The sequence below is a fragment of the Lipophrys pholis genome (genome assembly GCF_963383615.2).
Source record: "Lipophrys pholis genome assembly, chromosome: 3".
Taxonomy (NCBI): domain Eukaryota; kingdom Metazoa; phylum Chordata; class Actinopteri; order Blenniiformes; family Blenniidae; genus Lipophrys; species Lipophrys pholis.
Window position 1 is genome coordinate 5,439,014 of NC_137627.1, and position 23,634 is coordinate 5,462,647.

General features: G+C 42.9%; 1 protein-coding gene across 1 annotated transcript; it reads right to left on the reverse strand.

The window, feature by feature from the left end:
• Nucleotides 1-1,470: 1,470 nt before the first annotated feature.
• On the reverse strand, nt 1,471-22,189 carry nlk2 (nemo-like kinase, type 2). The gene is made up of 11 exons (XM_080459819.1): nt 21,642-22,189; nt 13,761-13,890; nt 13,621-13,676; nt 10,188-10,294; nt 8,692-8,777; nt 7,650-7,859; nt 7,469-7,570; nt 6,302-6,388; nt 5,549-5,747; nt 4,250-4,343; nt 1,471-2,384 (listed from the first exon to the last, which is right to left on the reverse strand). Exons 1-11 carry the CDS (start codon nt 22,109-22,111, stop codon nt 2,330-2,332), a joined length of 1,596 nt encoding a protein of 531 aa, XP_080315945.1. The 5' UTR covers nt 22,112-22,189; the 3' UTR covers nt 1,471-2,329.
• Nucleotides 22,190-23,634: the final 1,445 nt, after the last annotated feature.

The following is a 23,634-nucleotide window of genomic DNA, read 5'->3' on the forward strand; positions in this document are numbered from 1 at the left end:
GATGCACTTTTCACCGTCATGTAACTTGTGCTGCTTCTCAAATTCATTCCAATTCCCCAGTATCCTCTTTATGACATGCGGCTTTAGTGGGGGGTTTTTTGTTTAGTTTTTTAAAATATAATCGCCGACTGATTTCTACATCATTACAGTCTGTTTTCATTTGTTCGCCGTAAGAATAAGACCCAGATTTTAAAGAATTGAGGATCCTGACACGAGCCGGAGTTTCCCTTCTCCTTCTCTTTGGGGTAAGTTTCATCTGAGTGTGTGAGGAGTTCCCTTTCTGTCCAAGCAGGGACTTCAGGAGGCACACAAGTAGACGACACACATTCTTTCATCAAAAACAACAACAACAACAACAACAACAAGACGGGTTTCAGTTTGCCCGCAGGCTAGTAATGAACTGGAGTATGAGCACTGGGATTAAAGGCTGGTCAGAGGAAGGGGCCTTCTCGATGGTGTGGTCTGGATTGGAAACGGGACGTCGCTGTAAGTCGGAGCCAAACCTTCACCTTCGACCCTGAATGATCTTTCCTGAGACAGAAATCACTCTTCTCTACGTTTCAGGACTTCAGCCACAATAATAATAATAAAAAAGAAGTTGAATTGAACCAGGCGTTTCTTCATCCGGAGGCCTCGTGTTTATGCATCATCACTGGACTCGCTGCGACACGGCTGGGGTAAACATGGAAAACTTCACGTGTCCCGATATTAGGCCCCCGTTTACACGACGGAGATTCAAGTGAAAACTCATCATTTTGGCATTTTCGTCCCGTCAACACGGCAAGGCTTACACAGAAACGTCGTAGTTGGCGTGCCAGGCCACGAGTTGGCTGTTTGTTTGTTTTTTTACAATGAAACCACACAAAAGGTGTGCGGAGAACAAATATACTCTGAACAACGGCGAGCACACGGACATTCTTATAGACGGGCGACGGAGTTGTATTGTGACTCTCCACTATAAAACAACCAAGTCCCAGTGGACTCTGGACTGGGAGACACGACACTCCGGAAGCCGCCATTGTTTGTTATTGTCCACCTACTCGCGCATGTGCAGAACTATTTACCGTGGTGTGCATGCGCCGCAGCAGCAGCGTTTCAGGACAGTTGAGTTTTCCACCTTGACACGGTGCATTTTCAAAAAGTTCCAGTTTGGTAGGAAGTTTCAAAAAAGTTGCATTTTTAATGACGCTGACCATCGGTGTTGTGTACATGGAAACTCAAAATGCAACGAGAGTTGGGTTTTTTTGCGTTGTCGTGTAAACGGGGCTTTAAACCAGATCTTTGCAGGTATCGTCTATTTTTGCTTTGTACATAATCTCTTCTAGTGTATCTCTTCTAATAATTTCAAGTGAGCAAGTGATACTTGTTGACTTCATGATGCTATTTTGGAATAAAAAGCTTCGATTTTACAATAGAAGCTTCATATTGAAGATTTAAATAAATTTAAAATTCATTTTCAAAGGTTTTTTTGGGCTATTAATTGGGAAAGTACACCAATAATTGGTTAAAAGCAGTTATGCCATTCAAGAAGGGAGATAAATATTAAAGACACACATATCAGCCATAACTTTATGACTACCTGCCCAATATAATAATTCTTTTCTGACCCACCGGGACACGGACTCCAGTACTTTTAAGTGATAACAATGAAAAAATGTCAAGATGTCCAGAGCAAAAACAAAACAAAACAGTGATGATGCATAATTCCTACACAAGTCTCACAATCTTTGGCAACCTAATTATTTTTGGGAGGGGAAGGGACAGCTTCAAACAAAGCTTTCCAAAGGTTATAACATAAATGTGGGATAAGTGGGGTATCTGACAATCGATTGTCTGAGGAATAAGCAACGTGAGCAGAAATTCATCTTCGAGGTGAAAGGAAGGTGTTTCAGTGCAGGGAAGCAACAGTGTCTAAAAACTAATCGGCTTGTGATCGAAAGGAATTTTTTAAAATACACATCTTTTAAAATTAGTATTAGTATATATAGCAAAACAGATGTACTTCATCACCTAAGAGTTAAACCTTATCTACCTAGAGGTGACTAAGGGTTTGTTTTAAACATTCTCATTTGGTCTAACGGAGCGTTCGGACTTTTTGCATACCGACTGTTCAAACAAACAACTCCCCGCCCCCCGTAAAGCCATCGAGCAATGGATTTTCTCTTCATTTGTTCCATATTTCAGCAGACCTGCGAGTCCCCGCTCTCCAGTGAAATGCTACACAGATGATAGAAGACTTTAGAGACGCTTTTCTTGTTCCCACTTTAGCAGCTTGTCGGTTGGAAAAAAAAAAAAAAAAAAAGACGATGACACACAGCGGCGGCGGCGGTTATTCCCACACCAGCGGAGATGGAGGCATTTCAGACGGCTGAGCCACGGTGGAGCTGTGCGAAAAGCAGGCCAACAAGTGGGTGAAGTTAATATTAGCTGCCCGCCTGCTTATTAGCTCAAGGCATTTGTTGTTTGAATGTCTGGTGGTTAACTGGTGCCGCATTCCACACGGCCATGTTCAAAGCTTTGGTCGATTTATGAGCTGAAACAATTTGTCTCATACTTGAATCGACCAAAGCCATAGCTATTTATTTATTGAAAGAAAAAAAACACAGAATAGATGCATGGGAAAGGTGAAAACCACTAAAAACTGCCCTTTTTTTTTTTTTTTTTTTTTTTTTAAAGGATTGAAAGATCTAATGCAGGGGTGTCAAACACATACAGCCGCACCAGTGAACTGGTGCCATAATAACCCTTAAATTTAAACTTTAAAGTCTTCTTCTGTTGAGTAAAAATACAATTACAACCAAAAACGAGTCCAAAATACAGAGGTAGCGAGCTTTCTTTGCAGCATCACTGATATCTCAGCTCGGATCTTAGTGTTGCTCGTGTTCACTTAAGAGTCTTCAGAAATTTAGTTCAGAAAAATGACTAATAAAAATAAAACAATGTTGTCTTTTAAACTTTGACCATTTTTTTTAGGGAGCCTCTCGCGGGGCCGTTTTTTGTCCCACGGCCCTGATGTTTGACACCCCTGATCTAAAGTGAAGTCGTGGATGTCTTTGACTTTGACACGGGATTTTAAAAAGACGCTTTTCTAAACACGCCTCGTGTTGACCGACTGCCCTTTGTGAAAATCTCAAACTGCATCACAGGACCTTCATGTTTCTCTTATAACTGTTGCTGCGTGGCTCTAAAAGCAGGTAGCGATTGCACTAATTCAACCTGAACAGGACAAAGTGTTCTACAACTGCTACAAGAGCTGCCTGCTGAGTTTGAGTTTTAGAGGCGTCGTTATGAATGAAACACTTCTTCTGGGCTACATCTGCTGTGGGGTTCAGCCCTCTGCGGCCTACAGTGGTGTCGTTATTAAGTTTGGTAGGGCTGCATGAAATCCTCCAATTCCACACACTTGACAGAAATTCTGCAACTTTTCCTGCAAGAATGTTTTCACAAATCTTTCCGAGATTGTTTTCCCCTTTACCCTGTAGCCAACATGTGTATAATATTTAGAACAGTCAGAAAGGAAAAAGTGTGAATAATCATGAGTTATTCATAAAATTGTGGAATTATCTCATTAAAAATCTATTTGAAATTCTATGTTTAAATTTGCAGAACTTGAATACACAAAGCATGGAAAGACAATTTAATGTTAGAAATGCTTTTTTTTTTTTATGTTGATATCATGATTAACATTGAATTTGTGATATATTGTGCAGTTCTGATGCACTTTTGTTTCACAGCATGATTCAGGCCATGGTATTGCTTTGTGGAGTTTGCATGTTATCCAATGTGCACGTGTGCATTCTGGTCTGATTTCTTAACTTATGCTCAACAGGACAGCCCTCGTCCTATCACTAAACGGCAGTTGGAAACTTAACTTGGATAACCTGGTTAAAATAAGTAAATAGACAGATGAATGGACGGCAAGTTGAAGTTCTGTGCAAAGCAGCAGCTGTCATCTTTTGCACATATTTTAATCAAAGTGAAATATTGAAAAAAAAAAAACTAATCTGAGATGTCGTTATATCCCCTGCCAAGCTCAAAAACATCCACAGACTTTGTTGTGAAGGCCTCACGCGGCTCTTTAGATCTCCGTGTGAGGCGTCATTAAATTAGATTACAAGTAAAACACATTGATGAGAGCAGTGAACCAAAGCAACATCCAGAAACTCTCCAATTCTCAGATCACTAATGTTATGTATGCTGAAGTAACGATATCTGATACACAAATATACAGAAGAAAAGAAGATGTTACCTGATGAAGCTTTTGAACGCAGCTGACTGAGGGTTTATGCAGAGTGGTACTCGACTCCCCTTCTGCTGTTCCAAAATGAACTGATGGATGATCTCTGTGAGGGAAGCACAGTACATCTTACTGATCTCCAAATTAAACTCAGACACGTTAGACACAGCGACTTCAAAGAGGCTCATTTTCTTAAATGTCTTGATGGTTTCAGTGAGTGCCGCTTCAGAGAGAATCGTATTTCCAGGAGCACGTTCAAGTTCTTGTCAAGCACGAAGACGAGGAATGAATTCCTTTAACAGCTGGGGAAATAAAATGGATCCTTCTCCATCAGTGATCGACGCTACTTCATCTGCCGACCAGACAAATAGGTATTAAATTATATATATATATAAAAACTATGCCCATTTACACGGAAAAGGCAGAAATGATAAAAACGATGTAGTTAGCATGTTGGGCCACCAGTGGGTGCTCTTGTTTGCGTAGAGAACAATATGCTGTAAACATTGGCAATGGGAGAGACAGTACACAGACAGTCTGTGGACATTGAGACGGAGCCCGGGTATTTCATTCCCTCGTTTCCAAGGAAACAGAGTCCAAGCATTTTCAAAAATTTACGTTTTCAGTGACTCTGAGCGCCGTTGTCGCATAAACAGACACTCAAAACGCAACAACAATTTTCTGTGTTCCCTTATAAACGTTGTGTAAACGGGGGCCTTAGTATCTAAACCTACACACAGTTTGAAGATAAATAACTCCTGGTTGACCTGCAGTATTTTTCCAATAGAAAATGTTATTTCGAACAGCTGATCCCGATTTGTTAGGCTTTTTTTATTTATTTTTTTTAATACCAGTTACGTTGATGTTCATGCAGTATACCTTACGTTTCCCTCTTTTTTCCTGCTGTTGGTTTTTCTTATTGCTTGTAATAATTCTGTTATATAACCCTTTGTGTTGCAGCAGCTGTGAGTTTTGTCTCTCGAGGTTGCAACTATTTATACTGTTGTTCGCAATGCGAGTAGCCTGTAGTAGTGACACTGTGTCGTCTCTGCATCTTATTTATGTCTCCTTACTTCTTGCACAGTGAACTTGTAGTGATGAAATGTGTTCACGGGTAATTCTTTTTTCTTTTTTTTTATAAGTTTTAAAGACTCCTCATGAGCCAATGCAATGATTTGCACAACACTTTTCTTGTTCAGTTGTCAACAGCTCCTTTCCCATCAGACTCTCTCTGGAGGAAGGTAATTACAGCAGCTCCAACATTATTCAGATCGACTATGACGGCAGCTCGTGGCCGGCGGACGTGCGTACCTTTGACGTGTCTGACAGAGCTCAGGTTCTTTTCAAACCCGTCGTCAAACTTGGGGTTGGTGACCGGCTCGAAGTCGCTGGTGTAAACCCGGCCGGACGACGTGGTGTAGCAGCATTTGCACATGCACGTGTGGTAGCGCAGTCGACCCTCGTCCAGGTACGGGTGAGCCAGGGCGTCCTTGGCTGAGATCCTTTTTGACTGGTCAGACACATTAGAAAGAAGCGATTTACATGAAACGTGGCGCTAATGGCACGCTGTCAGGAGGATGGCTGCGAATGAATGACGAGTTTATAAGTGTTAATGTCGGTCTGAAATAATATGCATGAAATTAATTTGTGAATGAGGTCAGATGAGGCGGTACATGTGATATGCGCTGGCTTGTAAGTGGCAAAGATTAAAATTAAAAAAAGACTAAGCAACTAAGAATGCAAAGCTAATTTCATTTGATTTGCAGATTATCGAAGCTTCAAGGACTTTTCAAACCTTACCAAATCATATGTAGGAGGGTCTCTTCCAGATTTGGTGATAGCTAGATTACATTTAACCGATTCTAAAGTAAAAACAAAATCTCCTCTGTACTTTTATGATTTTTCCCTGGCACATCTTTGACCTGTAAAATCCTTCTTTTGTCGTGAAACACTTGTGTACAGTCTGTGCGCCGTCCCACACGGAGGTGGCGTTGCACTGCGGTGACTCTGAATGGCTTTTCATTCATTAACAACACATAACGCAAAGCGGCTGCGGTGACTCACCGGATCAAACACCAGCATCCTGCAGAGGAGGTGCACCGCCTCGTGTGTCGCTTGGCTAGACAGTGTGTAGAGAACAGGAAGTGATGGCTGCAGACAAAACAAACATCCAATCAGCTTCACAGTGCTTGAAAGAGCAAGGAAAATCCATTTATCTGCTTATTAGACCTCATGGATATTCATTCCAGATCAAAGTCTGAACTGGCTGCCAGCTGCCCGGAGTGCTGCATCGATGATGTTCAGGATTTGTTGCTTCAATTGAACACATTCGACAAAGTGTAATAAGGTTTTATGCATAATCATGGTTCCTCTATGACTTCTAATGCACATGGGACACCAATGCTATTTAGGTTTTTGCATAGCGAGAACCCCTCGAATCTCTCCGATCTCCAAATATAAACATAAGTGGGACCATGAGGATGCAGACATATCATGTAGACGAGGGACGGGCCAATTAAATTTTATATTACCCAGTTAATTGTGACCTAACATGTGTACAACAACGCATATATAAACATCCCTCCCTCCTTCGGAAAATCAGATCGGCACAGGAATTCCTTCATCCAGGTGGAATACATTTTAATTCAGGTGCCACATATAGTTAAATTTCTTCTCGACTGGGCCAGAGCAGTGAATTAGTGCCATGTTTGCGTTCGTCATTCACTCCAGCCCTCAGCATCCATCATTAAATTAACTATGCTCAATAAAAAACTGATTATCGTAATTTCCGGACTATAATTTCTCCACATGCGAGATAAATAAAGGGATATCTTATCTTATCTTATCAGCCGCTACTTTTTTCACACGCGATGCAGCGGCTGTTACATGCTGTTTTGAGCACCTCTGCTTCTCCAAAACTCGCTCTAAAAGTGATATTTCTGCTCTTCGCGACCTCGTCTTGTGCTACTTTCCGTGGTCAGGAACTCCAGCAGCTGACGGCCGTGAGTGATGCGTTCAGGTGCATCACGTAAAGCCGCCCTATTGGATTACATGGCTGAGAAATCTTCCTCCTCAGAATCACAATCAGCAAATAACCGATCAAATACTTTATCAACAGATATAAAAACCCTCGGTGACCCTGTCATGTGCGGCCTGTAGATGTACCCTTTTTTTTTTTTTTACCTTTTTAAAATTTTACGGGTGCGCTCAATAGTCTGGAAAATACGGTACCTGCTTGTGAGGTCCTCTGAGAATGTGTGCACGAGCGCCTTCGCACGCCGTCCTCATCGCCTCCATGGAGGGAGTCCCCAACAGGTCAGTGATTAAATCCAGCTGCACACAAACACATTACAGTTAAACATTACAAGAGAAAATAGCGCGGTGTTACGGTTGGATTGGCTGAAGGAACAACCTGCTGGATGGGACTCTGGGCCTGGAAGAGGATGCGTCGACCCAGAAGCTCGGCGAAGATGCAGCCCACAGACCAGATATCGATGGAGTTGGAGTAGTGGCGGCTCCCCATCAGGATCTCTGGAGCTCTGTAGTACTGCGTCACCACTTCCTGAGTCATGTGCCGTGACTCGTCCGACTCCTCCACTCGCGCCAGGCCAAAGTCGCAGATCTTAAAAGGCGAAAGCATTCAGAGACTCCTTAGAGAAAAGCCACCTCAAAAGGATAAGTTCCGTTTTGTCCATAAATGTAAGGTAACTCGCACCAAATTTAATTTGATCTTAAAAATCTATTTTTTCCTATCAAAAAAAGCTCTATATCTTATCTAATGCACTAAATGTCTTTAGAATACATCTACTATATAACTCCCATTAAAAACTAAAATTATCTTAAGGATTATAGACTAAAACTTTAGCTTTAATAGTACATCATTTAAAATTGCATGAGGATAAAGCCCCTGTCACAGAGCTTAAAACACATAATTCCAGCAAATGTACCTTTTAACATGTTTTATAATTGCAAAAAGTAATTTCTGGTTGAATGTTAGACATCCTGATGTCTTTCATATTATAAACTGTTAGAAGAAAAGCAAAAGAACAGCAAAAAGAATCACTAAGAGTTTATATTTGAAATCTATGTTGAGTCTTCAAGCCTTTTTTTTTTAGATTTTAATTCATCTGTATTTCACTTAAAATATGTTTTTTATAAAACATAGTCCAGGAGTATCAAAATAAAGCCCATGAGCCAAATTTGTTCAAACTGTGGATGTGTACCACTGAGCCTTTATGCCACATGCTGTATATGAACCATCAACTCCAGACTGTTAAAGCACTGTGAAACCGAGACAAATCCTTCATGACACGTTCTCATCAAACATGAAACACTTGACGCTTAAACATGCTATTTATAGCCGGAGTGTTTCACCGAATTTGCACAGACTTCTCTTAAAGTGACGGGCTGGAGCTCGGTGGATTTTAAGAATCGGCGCTCCTAAGCTCACGTACCTTGAGCACACAGTTGCTGTTTACCAGGAGGTTGCCAGGTTTGATGTCTCGGTGGAGAATTCCAGCTGAGTGAAGGTATTTAAGTCCTGGAGATGACATGCAGACAGTAACAGTGCGTGAATGCACAGGAATTTATCACGAGTCAAAGCAATACATTCTCATTTTGAAGGGTAGAAAACACTGTTCGAGTTGCTGCTATTATTGGACTTGTGCAGGAGTTCAGAGGACGGCAGCCCGGTCAGTTCTTAATTGAAAAACTAAATACTTTAATGGGATTTTCCCACAGGGGGTGGCAAGTCACACCAAGCACTGGAGCCTACTCCAGTGTAAAGCTTTTCATGTGAACCTGCATGCACTTCTTGACCGTTTCATTCAGTAAATTAGCAGCTGACATAAAGAAAAGCGCTGGGAGAGAAAACGAGTGAAACTGAACTGTAAATAACAGAAATTCCGACACGTCTTCCTAAACTAACAAGGGCAGAATGTCTCTAAAACATTGTAATTATTATTATAGGCTCATCCCCATTAATGGAAATGAACGATATTCTCAACTTTAGTTTTGGAAAGAGCTTCTGTGTGGATAGACCCTGGAATATTGAAGTCAAGCTATACATTAACCGATGAAAACAACGACTGTCGATTTTGATTCTACGTTGATCAAACCATGACCAAGCACTCCTACATATACAAGGAAAATATGGCCAATTAGTTCATGAAAAGAGGTAATTATGTATGTAAGATAGGTTTAGTACATCACATGGGGCTTATCTTTTACACAGGAGATGTGAATTATACAGTTATAGAGTATTTACTGTTAATATCTGGTTTCAATGATTTCAAAACAAACCCTCCTTTAATTCTAACTTGTGAAATCATCCTGCAGGCCGCAGAATGGGGGAAAAGCCGTTACATGACCACCTGTTAGTTGCCCACGTCTTGTTAAATTAGGGCCATCCTGTTCAGATTCGACAGCGTTCATAACAGCTTCCCTGCAGACACCGAGACTCATTTTGGGATCAGATATTCTGCCGATGGGCTGAATTTATTAGCAGCTGTGTGAAAATCTAAACTAATTACAGAATTCTGCTCACAGTGGGGGGGGGGGGGGGGTGTTCTTATAATTTTGAGATATTCAAATCTAAAAATGGTTGGCCACACACTTTCATAATCTTTCTTATAGAGATCTTGAAGATTTTTTCCATGACTGGCATAAACATCAACCGCAAACAGGACGGCGTAGTTGAAATATCACTTCATAAGGTTAATTTACACCCAACCTGAAACCCTAACTTGACAGATTTTTAAATGCTGGAGCTCAATGGATGATTTTTTTATTTATTTATTATTCTTAAAAGATTTATGAAGATTGAAAGAGAAATATTAATGGCAAAAAGTCTGTTTCATGTGTCGGCCAAACGATCAAATAGTCCAAATTTGTCATAAAGCACTTTCCCCTCCATAGTTTTCACTAAACAGTAGTAATTAGAAGGACCTACCTCGTAGAATCTGATAAAGAAAAACTTTGGCGTGGTCTGAGCTCAGAGGCTGCGGTGATACGATGATCTTATGGAGGTCACTTTGCATCAGTTCAGTCACCACATAGCTGGACGAAGACGAGTTAAGGTTTAACAGCAGCAAGAAACACGGCACAAACGTGGATCTAACTTTGTGTTACTTCAATGCCGAGGTCGCTCTGAATGAGACTCGTATCAGACACCGCATGAATTAGCAGGTTTGCTCCATTTCCCTTATGCCACCAAGTGTATTATTTTCAACCTTGAAGGAAGTTAGAAGTACACTGAAGTGGTAATTGGCATATTTTCACACAATTTGCGTTGCTTTGGGACCAGAAAGCGCCACAAAACAGGCTTTAATCGCTGTAGTGTGCAAACACCCACAGTTCCAATGTGCAAAAGGAAATCTACAGTGTTGTTTGTCTGCGCGGCCTCGGGGCCACATTAGCGGCAGTTTGCTTCCCTCGCCTTAATTCCATCTTGAGTGGAAGGTGCTGCGATGTGAAGGGAGATGAAAAGAAGAGGAGAGCTGGAAAAGGAACCGTGGCGAGGAATAGAAAAAAAAACCCAGAGTTAGTGCTGCTAATCGTCAGTCTGCTCATGTCAGGCTGTGAGCGGATGGTTTAGAAACAGAAAGAGTGATCAGGACAGTTTTACACACCAAATATCAGTGGCGCCATTCACATTTCGCAAAAGTCTGAATGTGTATTTAACACGAAACCATACCGTTATTTCAATATTCGACAAGATCATTACATGTCCATGTAATATTGTACGCTGATACAAGGAATTACTCATTCAAATATAAGTTTGAATATATTAGCTAACTGATGTCAGTCGGTGCAGATTAATTAAAAGGAGTCATCATCCAAAAAAAAGCGTGAAAACACACATCATGGTGTTGGACCTCATTTGAAACGCCTGAAAATTTGGAATTTGAAAGTGGCTGAGTTTTTTTTTTTTTGTTGTTGTTGTTTGGGCTCCTTGTTCAAACCAGGATGTATTTTAAAAGGAGACTACCCATCATGAACATCAGCTGCTGCTGGATTCTACAAAGCTTTAAATAGTCTTTTTCCCCCCCTTGAACAATGACAATAAATTCTATTTCGAGCACAGCAGTTGTAAATAAGTGCTCGCTAATCGCACCATGAAACCATGCAGAATCGGTTTCTCTCCAGAGTAGAAACACTAATACTTGCCAACACAAAACTAGAATTTTTAGATGGAAAACAAGACAAGCAAAGTGTTGCAATAGTGATGTTAAAAGAAAACGCTATGTGTGATGTAATGTGGTCCCTGCACTGTTTCTCTCCAAACTTTTTGAAAACCTGATCTGAAATGACAGAAGGCATCCTTTAGTTTCCCTCTGGAAGGGGTTGGTGGTCCAACACTTCCTCAAGACTACCAGCATTGGAAGGTAATTTGATTAATTTCTCCAAGTGTTTGAGAGACCACACTCAGGAGGGTTAACATGAGCCGAACAACATCACTGTGGACATACTGGAGATACTGCATGAACAACAAACACTGGTAAAACTCACAACTTCAGAAGAACTCTCAAACTAATTTAACTCATTTCTGCTTTTGAAATATGATAGAATATATCAGCGATTCAACTGCTTGCTCCCCTGCATGGTGTCCCTAATGTAGTGGGCCAGTGAGTGCAGATTCACAAATCATTCGGCCTTGGGTTTCTGGTTCCTTGAAGTCTCAAAACCGCAGATTTGGTGCAGAGATCCAGCGTCACCTGTGAAGTCCTGCACAGCTTATTGCGTTTGGGCTCACCAGCAGATCCGACAGCTGCACTCTAAAGCTGTAAAAAGACACTTTGCCTCAGCTCACAAGGTTCTCGCTCTATTGTAAATCAGCGAGTACAAACCGAGACTGAAGTCAATAAACCCCCCCCCCCCCCCCCCCTCCTCTTTTTTTTTTTTTTTGTTGTTTTTTTAAAAGCAGGCCTCTCTGTGCATGCACCACTGAAGCTCGTAGTGCTAAAGCTTTCACCTCTGGATGCACGAATTAGCCAAAATCCATGCAGCACTTTCCCCATACGGGACGCTAAGCCGCTTCGTTCTTTGTATGAATAATGAAGCAAGCTCAATAAAACTAATTGGAAGACAACGTTTCAAAGGGCCCTAATGGCCGAAGAGTGCTCGGCGTGCAGAGCGCCTCGGCCAAAGAGGAGGAAACTACCAAATGAGTCGATGAGGGACATATCCCGGCTACAGAGAGTCACAGCGAGCGCTCTCTTCGTAAACAGCATGTGATCGTTAGTGTGGCTGTTTGGATACCAGATCATGGATGTTAGATTATCGAGAAGTGAAACGCTTGCTGCAGTTGTGAGGCGAGCGAACATCTCCAACAAAGAGGTTTGTTTTCATTCGGTGGAAACAAAACAAAGGATGAAGACTGTTTTTTTTCCTGCCTTGTTGAAGGGAAAAATACAGAGTGGTCTCTAAACATAAACACTCCCAGACAATAAATAATATACTTCTAGTATTAGGTTGGGGTTAACCTACCCCGAACCCTGGATTTAGCTTGTGCCAATATTATTCAAAGGTCTTGTGACAACGACTGAAAATTTTACTCATTTGGTAAGAAAATTCAGTAAGAAATATAACATGTATTACAAGTAAATGCTAATGTAATGAAGTAAGTGAATTCTCTTCAGTTCTTGAAGGATATATACAAGTTTCTATTTGTGGTTCTCAATAATATATCAAACCATTTCAGTGTACATATAAATATGTAATTACACTAAATAGCTTTAAAAGTTTAGTCATTAACATACAACTTTATCAGTTAAATGCGTCACGATCAGTATTTATAAAGAAACAGTAGTGATCAAATATTTGCTTATTTCTAAATGCATCTGTTAATGCTGCTGAGGGTGAGCAAAGACTATCTGAACCTCATCGAACTGTCAATAATGCTAAAGCCATCCTGAGGGGATCCTGAGGGGAAGTTTGGCCGAACGCCGGAAATTCAGAAGTTTCAAAGTGTGAAGACATAACTTATTGATTTAAAATTCTAATGTGGACCAAAACTTGTGAACTCCCACTCCTATACATGAGTACCAACATGATATGATCCAAGACGGAAGACATTCTGCAATATGTTGTATTAAAAACACTACAGATCATTTGCTACCTTTTCTTTGTAGATAGACTCCCTCCATAAGATGTTCTGCTCTACAGATCTGCTCATGTACATCCTCACAAAGTGCCGTCGCCACAGTAAGCCAACTTCTTTAAGCGACTTCAACTTAAATTGTGCAGATATGGTCAAAACTGAGCTTTTGGTTGAGCTCCTAAAAAAGCCCAAAGTGCAAAGCCAAACTTAACTCTGACATCAAGCAAGAAACCCTCAGAGCGGAATTAAAAGGGTTAAAATCATAACTGCAGCAAAAGGATACATTTCTTCAAAGTAGTCGATGTGTGGAGGTTGTAGTATGTCCAGAGCAGAGAGCACCTGAGGATCAAGTCAAAGCAGAGGTCAGAAATAATTCCCTTCGATTTCTGCGAGGTCGTCGTTTGGCCTCGACTGCGTACTTACATTTTCATGTTTGAAGAAGCACAGCATCTTCAGCTCCCGGAACACCCTCTTGCAAGAAACAAGGTTTTGGAAGACATTGGGCATCTTTTTGAGAGCGACTCGCTTTCCGTCTCGGGGGTCCGTCACTGACCTGGACAAGTTGGACAAACAACATAACAATTTCCCGTTAATGCTTTCATGAGGCCGAGTGAATTTGGCCCCTTTTGTTGTCACGCAGCGACGTCTTGGTATTTGATTTGGTTTGGTTTGTGTTCGCGGTGCGAGTCAAGGCGAGAGTGTTTGTTTAGTAGCTCGTTATGGTTCTCTCTTTGTTTTCCCAAAATCTAAGAAATGCCTGTAAGTTACACCTTCTTTCAAAATGTTTTGCCTCTCTTGAGACAAGATTTGGGTTTTGGTGCCGATTTGAGATATATTTTTTCAAGAGCTAAGCTAAAGTAAACGTCTCGATGTGCGAGTGCTCTAGAGCAACAAAAGGGCTTCACAGTGACATTAAGATGTGTGTAGTTATCAATACTACCTGACAATGTTCAACTGAATCATACAATGTCTCTTACATAAGCTTTCCACGAGAGAGAATTAAAAAAAAAAAAGCAGTCAAAATCACTCTGTAAAATAAAAGTATGAGTGAAAATCTGAATTTTTGAAGAAATAGTGACAGAGTCGCCATCTTGGATCACTTAATTTGGTGTTAAATCATCAAATAAAACGACAAACCAAAACTCAGAAGGAGTCTGATAGAGGGGAGTGGCAGGACAAAGTGGAATTTTTTATTTTTATTTTTAAATCAGTCATGTATTTCTGCGTTCGCATTACTGTTGACTTCCACTAGGTTTCATAAATAAATTCTGCTCAGATAACGTGATAATGCGAGGGACTTCCCACTGTGACGAGATAATAAATGACCGAGCCTGTACATGGTCTCTCCTGTTTAAAGTTCCTTCCAGTTTAGTTTGGGCAGATTGACGAGCTTCAATGTGGCTTCCTTTGAAAACCCAACTTTAGGTAAAACCTGAACAGCTACCGATACCTCAATGAATGTGAAACGGGAATAAAGGTTGCAACTTTCTCATCATCCCGATATGAACGTGCATGTTTTACCAGACTGATTAAACTTGTTTCCATGTGCTTCACATTCATGCTTCATCTGTCAACGTGTTTGTCCAATTAGAAAGAGCCACTATGTAGAGAAGAGTCACTGAGGCCGAGGAGCGCTCGGAGAGAGCTTAGTGAGCGTCGGGATGGTGGAAGGAGACACTATCAAGGAAAATCTGGGCGACGGACAACTCATGCGCTCACCCCGGGCAAGGCTACGCTGCGGGACTCGACATAATTAGCAGTCGTTTCAGGATACGCTTGTGGTTACACCTGGAGCAAATCGATGTTTCCACTCTGTGGACAATATGGTCATTTTGGAGAGAAGCCACATCAAGACACCCACAGAACATCAAGCTAGAATGGAAATTTCCCACACAAAAGGAAAAATTAAACATCTCATGTGGTCAGCTGATCATATCTCAATTCATGTAAGAAAAAAAAAAAAGAAAGTTTGTTTTTTAAAAAGCTGCGGGTGGGAACAGCAGACATCCATGTGATGGGGGAAAAAGAAACTTGTTCCAGTCATACTGGCAAGCAGAAATGTATTATACTTAAATAACCTAAAGACGATCAGACAGCGCTCTGACTGTCGGGCGAAGCCAGAAAATACCCTGGAGTGAGAGAGTGACCAGGTGATTGACAGATCAGGCGAGTCAACCTCAACAACTGCAATTGGCTGAGTGCCGGTCCCGCCGATTAGTGGGAGAACCTTTAAGAGCAGGAATCAGGAGCTGGAGGCCTCGTGAGGAACCCGGCAGGTGCAAGAGTAACTCCACCCTGCGCACAGCTCTCTGCGGCGCAACCTTCAGTGAACCTTCTCAAATAGGATCAGTCGGAGCAAACAGATGGCCGTGGACTAAGGCCCCAGGTTTCACTGAGACGGTGATCCAAACACACCAGCGATAAGCTCGCCGGCTCAAAGCAAGGCAACTCCAAAGAAAAAAAGAAAAGAAAAAAAACAAAACACCCAAACAGCAGCACTTTTGTACGTTTAATCACGAATTACTGGACGTACTTTTACTGACGGTAGTTTACAGATTTGCAATGTTTCGATCCACTAGTGTAATGACTGGGGACTATTCAAAGATTTGAATATACTACCCGTGTTTTGTTCCTTCTTGTATTATTTTTACGTTTGTGAGGTGACCATTAGCAGTTTGAAAAGTGCCCAGAAATAAAATACATTATTCCGATCTCAAAAAATGAATAACTGGATATCGCCACAGCGACCGATTTAACATAGCTCACCTCCTAAGCAGGTCAAACGTGTGGAATGCCGTCGTGATTATTGGACAGTTATTAGAATTAACTGCAGAAAGTGGTGATAAAATGAATGGCAGCATCTCGCACTCTCCTCATGGAGGAGTCGCAGTTCAAAGCCTTAGTTTAGAAGTTTAGAAGATTGTAGAGAGATCTTGAGAAGAAATGCTTGATGTTTAAATATGTCATGTTAAATATCCCTCAATTATTCAAACCTAATCTGGAACCTGTGGTCCCACATATGTGGATTTTATGGCGCGAGAAGGAGAAGATTACGTAAACGCATTTTTAATTTATAGACATAAATGTCAATTTCATGTTCCGGTTGTTCTTAGACAATGTTAAGGACAGGATCAAATGTCTCATTGTCCAAATATTTCAAACAAACGGCAGTTTTGGTGTCCTTTATCATTTCCTCTACCCGAGCTGTGGCCTCGGAGTGAGACGGAGGATTTACAGGATCAGTGGACAGGGACGAGAGTACGGAGCCGGAGGCAGCTGTCAAAGTCAAAAACTTTTATGCGAACAACAAACTCACACTTTGTCATGTCACATTTTCCAGACGCGACCGTCTTTTACAGTGAACAACACGTCGCAGAGCGTGACCCACAATCTGATGAGAATTTTCATGTCGACTACTTTGATATAATGCAACTCAGTTCAGGTTGCACTGTACTTTGGCAGAAAGCTCTCGAAGCGTCCTCAATGCAGCTTGGAGTCACGGAAGTTTACCAGCACAATTCGCCAGATCATCGTGCTTTTCATAAAATTCATTCTCTAAGCACCTCTTGTCCCTTTAAGTTGATATTCTACATAACCAGGCTTTCTCCTTCAACTCTAGTGGCTGTCAAGCTCTTCAAGCATCATGACCAACTTGAACATGCAGGTTACAGACAGTTCACCACTGAATATCAGGATGATTTAATATATTACAGACAGCCATATTGTACATATTCTGTACACTGTGACAGTGGATAGAAACCTGGCCAACCAGCATGGATCATATTTTGAGCAAAGCCATTGCTCCCAATAATCTTCTAGTCTTAACTCTCTGACAACCTTTCAGACATGTTGAGCAGCTTCAACAAGCATTTCATACATCTCGATGAACTCTTCAAGGTAAGAAACCAGCTTGGTGACTGAACTTAATGACCGCAGATGGTTTAAAGCTAAAACTGGTGTCTGTTCGGTATGTAACTGCTACTTTCACGCTCTTCGTTTAAAGCTCTTGGCTCCAGCCTCAATGTTTCCTAAATGACAAAAGAATCTTGGAAACATCTAAAAATATGCTTCACAGTGACGTCGTTTTAAAAGTCCCAGCTTTGTAAAGAAGCTGGCCACTCTCGGCGGAAACGATGCATTTGTTGGGGACTGTTTTCAGGCGTGGATTAATCCTAATTTGGTGCTCTAGTGAGTATTTGGGACAGCGGGACAAATAAACTGCAGTGTGTGTGTTCGGGGTAATAAAGGGCCATGTCAGCCGGTGTAACAGGGCGGCCCGCTGATGTCTCTTCAGTTTTGTTTTGGTTTTTTAGGAGGGGGGGGGGGGCAAAAGTGAAGCTCCGTGGAGCGGAGAAATAAGACGCATCAGGCTTTGCGCAGCATTCAGCTCCGGTTTCAGATCTGCACACAGGACGTGAAGAAATCAGCTCACCCGAGTTATCATTTAAAGAACTTCAAAACAAATACAGAAAGGCTGGTCGACCACAGCAAACCTCTCAAGTTTAATATAATTTTGCCATTTAACTGGGCATTTACATAACTGTGTGCCTGACCAATCTAAAAAAAGACGCAAATGGCAAAAGAAAGAGTGAGCAATAGAGAGAAAGTAGGAGGGAAAGTGAGAGAAAGCTGCATGTGAGGAAGAAGCTAAAGTGAAACTTGTTTTACGTAAGACAGAGTAATTCTGTGCTGTGCGTGTGTGGTTCACTGAACTCAAACCGAGCGCAGAGTGCGATAGGAGAGACTGAAACGCAGCTGTAGTGTTTGTTTATTAGGCCGCATCTGACGGCAGGTTCATACCGGAAAAAGATATTAATCTGTCTGGAGCTGCTTGGGGGGGGGGGGGGGGGGGGGGGGGGGGACGACGACCCGGGAACACACGGCTTTCTTTACCTGCCGCCGAAGCCAAAAGCAAATTTCACACAACCGTATTCCTAAAATAGAATGAGGACTGAGCACAAAATATAAAATGAATAAAAATCTAATTTTACAAGAAATGTGGGGTTTTTGACTCGTAAAGTCGTCACCATACTGAAATGACACATCGAGTCAATTTCCACAGAGTGCCAGAACAAAATACACGTCGATTGGTACTTTCCGGAGGGCGTAATCACACCTAAGTAACACTTAAAGTCACTTAAGAGCAGCAGCAACATTTGTATGGGACATTGTGCCTCATGGTTACAAGAATAAACACGTTTGTTGTGTTCTGAGACGGCTGCCATTTGTTTGGGTTTTGGGAGACTAAGCTACGAGAGGACCTGTCCGTCCTCAGCCGTTTTATTATGTTCATTACAAATGTATTTCTGTCCATATCATGGACGCTTAAGGACAATTACTAAGACCCCGTTTACGCAACAACATTTTCAAGTGAAAATGATCGGTTGACGCAACAATGGTGTTCGGCGCCAATGAAAACAAAACTTTTTGAAAACAGCTTCCAAGGTGGAACCTATTTAAAATGCACCGACTCTGTGGAAATAGGGGAAAGTAACATTTCCTCCAGTGTGTCAAGACTCCCAGTCTATATTCTCCTGGGACTTGTTTCACTACAAAAACAGCCAACAATACCAACTCATGGCCTGGCATCCTAATCACTTTGTTGTTAAAACTTTGCCGTCTCAATACCAAACTTTGTTGAAACTTTGCTATGAGCAGTAAATGCTTGGGCCTTACTGTAACACCGACTTCTTCCCTGTAAAAAACGTCAGGAGACCGAGTACAACTCTGGCACCTGAAAGGAACACTGTGTCCTGAAAAAGGCAAATTACTCTGTCAGGTTCAATGTTTTTGTACCGATTATATATCGTATCACAAGATTCTTGCCCACAAAAAGACTATGTTGTTAACATTTCCTGTTCAAATTGAGATTCTGTATATTCCACCAATCGCAATACCATACTCTACATCAAGAGCAATCCACCGGATATTAAAGAAATAGAGAAAATACAAAACAAGGCAGAAGTCCAACCATTTGTAGGATTATTGAAAAGTTCTGTCCAGTTCAGGTCCAAAGACATCTGTGGTTTTTTTTCTTTTTCACTGTTTTCATCACGGTCAGCATCGCACGGCACAATAATAAAGCTATAATTGTCAGTTTTCACATGAAGATGGACTGTGAGGAATAATTTAGCTCAAAACAGGCATGAACCCATGTGTAAGGATCAATACAACTAGTGGTTTGATTGTAAAGGATCCCAAAAAAAAAAAAAAGGTATGAATATTAAAAGCTCATGAAAAGATATTTGAACAAAGGTGATTTATGCGACGGTTTTCCAAAGAAGGCAATATAACTAAGACTTGATGGTCTTCAAAACACAGACGCCTTTATGTCATAACTTGAAGGCTGTGCTGAGTTTCCTCTTGTGTTACAGAAACTGACAGACGCACAGTCGTGGCAAATTCTTCAGCTAATTGGCGTCATTGGTGACAGTTATTGTTCAAAAAGAGTTCAAAAAACTGGATGACTGAAAGCTTTGGCTACATTTCGACTACAAGACACCAAACATCGAGGTGCTGCCTTGAAAAGCAAGTCAGCACGTAATTAATATCATTGATAATAGAAACAGTTGGGAGTGTGGAGAGTTGGAAATGTAATGGTTATTTGCAGTACTGCAGCCAGCCACTGGGGCGTACCCGGCTGACTCACTGCATTATTCCCTGCTATTTATACACCTGTGATGTAAACAATGTGGGTTCCTCACATTTTTATTTTTAAAACGGCCATGATGCTTTTATTAGAAAGGAAACGCATCAAACACATGGGATGCATTCACTCTGGGCAGACAGGAAATGCAAGAAGAAGACCTCCTTATCTATTCTCGTTCAGTCTCCTTTGTTTCGCCGTTTCTTGCCTTCACCTCAAGCATCCTCTCGTGCTCTCCCCTCCCCGTCTCTCGACTTGTGTTTTCCTTGCTAATCTCCCTGCCCAGTGATCTTACGTTCCTTGGCAACATTGCAAATCCTCGCGGCTACATTCACCCGCATGACAGCTTGTGTGTGAATGCAGGACGGTTGCACAGGTTTCCTGACAGACAAAAAAAAAAACTACCTTGTTATTGTGCGAGACATCGACACAAGTCCTGTGCTGCTTTGCTTATCGTGCTCCTCCAAACTTATTCAGCCTGTGCTGACGGTGACTCGATCACAGATCGCTGGTGTATGTTTGAGAACCACTTCAGAGATGGATCGTACTGTTCAGCTGGATGGATCCAGTTTGTCAGGACGACTTTTAAAAAGAAACTAGAAAGTCAGTCCCGTGAAGCGACGCAAATTCATAATTTAAATTTTACAAGACGCAGTCTATGGAATTCAACATTTAAAATATGTGTCATTATACTGGAAAAACCCTTATAGAAACAGATCCAGAATTGATTCTTCTCAGGATTTCCCCTTTCAGAAACTATTTCCTATGGACCAATAGTGACAATAAAACTTTGGAAGAAAGATGAAGCACGGCCAGTGAGATCATGGATTACTGAGTTATCTGCCTTGATTCCCAAGATAATAGATTGGGTCATTATTTATATCATAAAAAAAATAATAAAAATCATAAACCCAAAGATTAAGAGTGAAACATTCATTTCTCTTTTTCCTCTTCAAGGTTTTTCTCTCTTCTTCTACTTTGTAAATACACTAGAATTTGAAGTATTTCAGTATTTGGTACCAACACTTCCTTCTGATTAACATCCCATTATGAAGCTTGAAACTAAACGTTAATGTTGAGTAAAACAAACCTTCAAGACACGAAACTTCACAACTCCTTGGTAGCATCTTCTTTTAGACTAGAGAACACCCACATCATCCAAACTCAAAGAAAAACCAGTTCTCACAAGCAAAGTCTGCACCCCGACAGTCATCCGCCTCTCCTGCTGCATTCAACAGGTGGCATGTGTAACATTTCAATAAAACGACTGGAAACAAAAACAGGAAAAGCAACATTTGTGATCCCATCAAGGAAATCTCTGAGGTGTAAAGGGAAGTTTTAACCTTAAGTTGTTTCTATACATGAAGACTTTCAAGTTAGTGGAAAGATCAGTACATGATCAAAAAAAAAAATCTAATGTAAAGTGGTGAAAAATGTGCATGTTTTATAGTGTATAGTTTAAACGGTTTGCAAAAGATACATACATACATACTTAAGTAGTACTTTTCTATATTGCTTCAATGGGGGGGGGTGTTAAGACTGTGGTATTTATACTGTTATTATTAATTCTACACCTTTCCCCCATAAAGTATCTTCAGTCTACCATAGAAGAAAAAGTGAGAGATGCACAAGTTGACGAAGTGTTCTAACGGGCTTACCAGACCACCCCGAACGCTCCGTAGCCGATGGGCCGGTCGGGCTCGATGTCCAGCTGCGGCTGCAGGTGGTGCGCGTGCGGCTGCTGGTGGTGGTGGTGGTGATGGTGGTGCGCTTTGACGGCGGCGGCGGCCGCGGCTTGCACCTGCGCGGGAGCCGCCGCCGCCGCCGGCCCGGGGGCCTGCCCGGGGGCGGGTGAGGGGAAGTAGGGCTGCTGCTGGCCCGGGTTGAGCATCACCGCCGCGGCCGCGGCCGTGGAGGTGTGCTGCTGGACCGTGTGCACGGCGGCGGCGGAGCCCGGGTGCTGCAGGTGATGCTGGCCGGCGTGGTGGTGGTGGTGCATGTGGGGGGGCGGGAGGTGCTGGAGCTGGTGGTGGTGGTGCGGGTGATGCGCGGCCACTGCCGAGGAGCCACCGTTGTACGCTGCCATCATTTTTGGAACATTGGCGGCAGTCGCGCCGCAAAGAGCCATGCGCTGGGGCAGAGACTGCCGCTCCTCCCGAGTGGTGAGGCTGGCTACCAGGCTGCAACACTCCGGCTGGTGAAACTTACCAAAAACATGCAGGAGACAGATTCAGGGGAGGAGGGAGGTCTGGATGATCCAACACCAGCTACTTTGACTCTATGGAGAGAGAGAAACTCTTCGGACGCGCGTCTTTATCATAATGCCAGCAAGGATCTGACCCACTTCCTCTAAATTAATTCTCCTGCCTGCACACCATCAGACTCCGACAGCCCGGGGCGAATGACGGGAAGCTTATCGTGAGCATATGCAGCTATGACCACCCCAATTTAAGATCTGTGCTCAACTCAAAGAAAAAAGAAAAAAGGAAAAAGAAAAATAACCCGCTTCCCCCCCCTGAATAAATAAAAAAAAAAAATGTCGGTGGCCCTAGATGTCCCTCATGTTAGAGGTGGTGCCCCCCTCCCTTCTCATGAAATTCAGCAGTGAGATCTGAAGCATGTCACATGGAAAGCACGACATCCATCTTTCTTCAAAGAGTCCAAGTTTCCCTCCGGTCCGGCGCCCGGAGGAGCTCCGTGCGGCTCCCAAATCGCATCTATTAATCCCAAACTGATTGCCCCACCATCACCTCCTCCTCCTCTTCCTCCTGATCGTCCTCCTCCTCCTCCTCGTCTTCTTCTTCCTCCTCCAGCAGCGGCGGCACCTCCACCTTCCACCGCTTCAGATGTGCGCGCAGGCCAGACAGTAAACAGGGCTAATCTCCAAGCCGTAATTAACGCCGCTGATCCGGTGCAGGAGAGGTGTATCCCAGCCCAGGCCACGACACGACAGCGCACGCAGGCAGGCAGGCCCAGGCCTCGGCCATCCGCTCCACAACTCACATAATCAACACCGCCGCTGCTCGGAGCCGCGCGCCGGGACACAAACCCCCATCACGCTGCTGACGGAACGGCTCAAAACACGGGGAGAGAAATCCGCGCTCGCGCTGCCGGGCAACTTCATTCCACCCGCCTCCAGTCCGTTAAGTGCTCCCGCTACACTCTGCGGTGTCCTCCCGCGGCGAACATCCAGAGAGAAAGCTTCTTTTTTTATTTTATTTTTTTTAAAGAAAGTTAAAAATCCAGTGGACGCGGGGTGAAACCCCCCCGGTCAGCCCGGGAAGCTGCGGGAGGAGGCAGCGGGGTTTGAACCTGACAGCTCCGAGCTAGCTAATAAAGGAGTCCGCCGCGTCCAAACAGCTAGTCCCGGCGGGGGGTCGTGCTGTCAGCGGAGCAGGGAGAGGAAGCCGCCCCGGGACTCGAACCCTCCACACTCGGGGCCCACGACGCTCCGGTGCCGCTTGACACGGGAAAAAGTGTTGATCACACGGCAGCTGAGCCGAGCAGTGGATCCAACATGGTTGAACGCAGCCCGAGCTCGCACGGCGGTGAGATTATGCAGGGCGGCCAGCCAATCGCAGGCCGCGCAGCGCTGACGTCAGAGAAATCTCCGCGATTGACGGGGCGAGCAGCCAATGGCGCGCCGCGGCA